Source organism: Camelina sativa, chromosome 12 (genome assembly GCF_000633955.1).
Source record: "Camelina sativa cultivar DH55 chromosome 12, Cs, whole genome shotgun sequence".
Classification (NCBI taxonomy): Eukaryota; Viridiplantae; Streptophyta; class Magnoliopsida; order Brassicales; family Brassicaceae; genus Camelina; species Camelina sativa.
In genome coordinates this window covers 1447579-1451396 of record NC_025696.1, presented here as the reverse complement: position 1 = coordinate 1451396, position 3818 = coordinate 1447579, and the positions used below count along the sequence as shown (strand labels likewise).

General features: G+C 39.6%; 1 protein-coding gene across 1 annotated transcript in view; it reads right to left on the bottom strand.

Annotated features, from left to right (window-relative positions):
- Positions 1 to 820, bottom strand: part of LOC104729437 (cytochrome P450 81D11-like) — a 3624-nt gene extending 2804 nt beyond the window's left edge. The window contains exon 1 of the mRNA XM_010448375.2: positions 224 to 820. Within this exon, the coding sequence (XP_010446677.1) occupies positions 224 to 724 (501 nt within the window). The 5' untranslated portion in view covers positions 725 to 820. The remainder of the gene's footprint in view (positions 1 to 223) is intronic.

The following is a 3818-nucleotide window of genomic DNA, read 5'->3' as shown; positions in this document are numbered from 1 at the left end:
AAGGATATAGTTTCGTTCCATTTATACGACTGACAAATTTATGTCGGTCCATAACGGAAATATATTAGATATACTTATTATGTAGGATGATATAATAAATAAGAACGGCTGGAAACTCATAAGGACAAATTCAACCGCATGAGTAGTACATCAATAATTTGCTTTACTTACGACAAGAAAATAAAAGAGGAATAGCGAATTTAATAAATAATAGAAACGTTACGTGTAAGGAGTCTCTAGAGAGAAGTGTAATGAGCCGTCGGATCTCGTCTTTACGGATAGACATAAACGTACTGATCCTATGAGATGAAAATATCTCGACGGTGGCGATGCGGCGGAGATTCCTCCAGTGGTCGCCGTAAGGAGCTGCAATCATATTGGTGGAGTTGTAACCGACGTGTTTGGCCATGATGATATCAGGACGGTTCGCAAGAACGATGTCGTTTTTGGTGAAGCATTCTTCGGCAACAGAACGTGAGGAGATGACGTAAACTAGGCGGTTTCCGAGGCGGAGGTGGAAGATAGGAGCGTTTCCAAGGGACTGAGAGATTGATAGGAATGTTCGGTGGACAGGTTGCTTGAGGAGATGGAGGTGGCCAATAACCGGTAGAGGATAAGCCGGAGAAGGAGGAAGATTTAGGTTCCGGTTTGATTTTGTGAGCAAGAGTTTGATAGAGATAACGAGAAAGAGAAAGGAGAGAAGTAGGCTTTGGGTGATGTCCATTTTCTTGTTGATTGATTCTTTGTGTTTGTACTTTGTATGTATATAGTTGTGTTGTCGTGTGTGGGAGAGGGACCAGATGTTACTTTGTGGTCTTGAAAGCAAGAAAATTAAATAGACTGAAAACTAAATTTCGTAAATGTTTGGATTGAGAATTTATTGAAAGAAAAGCCAATAACTGATTTTCAATGAGCGAGATAGTAGTATATAATAATGCCTAGTAATTTTTATTAACAAAAATTAGCACCAATTAAAATATGAGATTCTAAAATGAATATCATGATTCTGAAATTTCCTTTAAAATTTAGTTTAAAATTTCCTTTAAGATATGTTTAAAATAAGATACGTTTAAAATTTCGTTTAAAATTTCCTTTAAAATTTCCTTTAAAATTTCGTTTAAAATTTACTCATATAAGATACGTTTCTTGAGTTTTTTTCGTTTAAAATTTCCTTTTTTTTGACTTACTTTTATTTTCTTGGGGTTTTAAATACCCACTCTCATACCTCAAATGGAAATATTTTTTGCGTTATTGACTTATTGTATAATTTGTATTACACACAGCTGTGACGATCCAATATCTCTGACTGGCGAGAATATATAATTACAGCACTCAGTGGACTATTATTGGAGTAGTTAAAAGTTTTTTTTTGTTTTCTTTTATTTCGTTTAAACCTAATAAAATAATTAAAAGTCGAAAGCCTCAAATCTACACACTAAGTATGTGTACAAACTTTTTTTGTTGGAATGTCCGCGGATTTAATATATATAGTCATCGTAACGGTTTTAAGAAATGGATTAGAGGTAAGCAATCCCTTTTTGGAGGTTTAATAGAGACGCATGTTAATCAGGTGAAGATGAAGAAGTTTTTGGATGATCTTCTACCTGGTTGGTTTTTCTCGGATAACTATAGTTTTTCGGATTTAGGTAAAATTTGGATATTGTGGCACCCGAGTGTTAAGGTGGTGGTTGTGGCAAAATCCTTGCAAATGGTTACTTGCGAAGTTCTCCTTCCAGAGGCAAAAGAGTGGATAGTAGTCTCTATCATCTATGCGGCAAACGAGGAAGGGTTAAGAAAAGACCTTTGGGCAGAATTGGTGATTTTGGCGGATTCCCAGGTGATTCTTGACAAGGCTTGGATTGCAATGGGGGATTTTAATCAGATTCTTAATCCTCAAGAACACTCCAACCCTCATTCCCTGAATGTAGATAGGAGAATCCGGGATTTTAGAGAATGTTTGTTGAATGCTGATCTCCCGGACCTTACTTTTAGAGGTCACTCTTTTACTTGGTGGAATAAATCTCCCTCCAGACCAATTGCGAAGAAGCTGGATAGAATTCTGGTCAACTCTTACTGGCACTCGACGTTCCCTATTTCTTTTGCTACCTTTGGTGAACCGGATTTCTCAGATCATGCATCGTGTGAAGTCACCCTCGATGCAGGCACCCTTAAGGAAAGAAGACCTTTCAAGTTTTTCAACTTCCTCTTACAAAACCCGAAGTTCATCCCGATGGTAGCCCAACAATGGTTCTCTTGTAATGTCACTGGCTCTGCGATGCTAAGAGTCTCACTAAAGCTGAAGAACCTTAAAAGTAACATCAGGATCTTCAACAAGGAAAACTACTCAGACCTGGAAAAAAGAGTCTCTGAAGCACATGATTCCCTCCTGGTCTGTCAAAGCCAAACGCTCACCAATCCGACAACCATTAATGCAACCTGAGAGCTTGAAGCAGAAAGAAAGTGGCTGTTGCTGTTAAGAGCGGAGGAAGCTTTTCTAAGGCAACGAACCATCATCAATTGGATCAAAGAGGGAGATAGAAACTCTGCCTATTTTCACAGAATGGCAGCGATGAGGAAAGCTCAAAACCATATACATTATTTGTTTGATTCAAGCGGTAGAAAGGTGGAATCTCAAAAAGAAATCAGGGAATTATGCGTTGACTACTTTTCAGACTTGCTAGGAGGTGAAACTGATCTAATAGGTCTCATCCAATCTGATATGGACCTCCTAATGCCTTTTAGATGCTCTCAAACTCAGAAACAGTCCTTGGAGAAGACTTTCTCAAATGAGGAGATTAAAGATGCTTTCTTCTCCCTGCCAAGAAATAAAACGAGCGGTCCAGATGGTTATTCTTCAGAGTTTTTCACGGCATGCTGGTCTGTCATCGGTGCAGAAGTCACTGAGGCAATCTCTGAATTCTTCAGATCTGGGAAGCTACTTAAGCAATGGAACTCCACAACTCTTATCTTGATCCCTAAGATCACCAATGCTTCGAGACTTTCTGACTTTAGGCCTATCTCATGTTTGAATACGTTGTACAAAGTCATCTCAAAGCTCTTAGCCTCAAGACTTCAAAAACTCCTCCCGGAAGTCATCTCTCCTTACCAGTCTGCGTTCATTCCAGGAAGGTTACTAGCAGAGAATGTCCTGTTGGCAACAGAGGTGATCCAAGGCTACAACAGAAAGCATATCAGTTCAAGGGGTATGTTAAAAGTGGATATTCGAAAAGCGTTTGACTCAGTCAACTGGTCTTTCATCCTCTCCGCGTTACAATCAATTGGCGTCCCAGCCAGGTTTGTAGGTTGGATCTCTGAATGCATTACAACTCCAACATTCTCTGTGTGTTTAAATGGGAATTCATCTGGCTTCTTCAAAAGCACCAAGGGTCTCAGACAAGGTGATCCCCTGTCACCCTGCTTATTTGACCTTGCAATGGAAGTCCTGTCTTGTTTGCTTCAATCCAGATTTGATCAAGGTTATATCAGTTATCATCCAAAAACATCAGGCGTAGAACTCTCTCACTTGATGTTTGCGGATGATGTGAAGATATTTTTCGATGGATCAGAAGCTTCGCTACATGGCATTAATGAAGCTTTAGATGATTTTGCTTCCTGGTCTGGTCTTGCCATGAACCGTGACAAAACGCAGCTCTTTCATGTGGGTCTCACTGTTGCTCAATCCTCTGCGATCGAAAGATATGGTTTCCCGGTAGCGTCCCTACCAATCCGATATCTAGGGCTACCTCTGATGCACAGGAAGCTCAAAATCTCAGAATATGAGCCACTCCTGAACCAAATTGCAGGCAAATTCAGAGGTT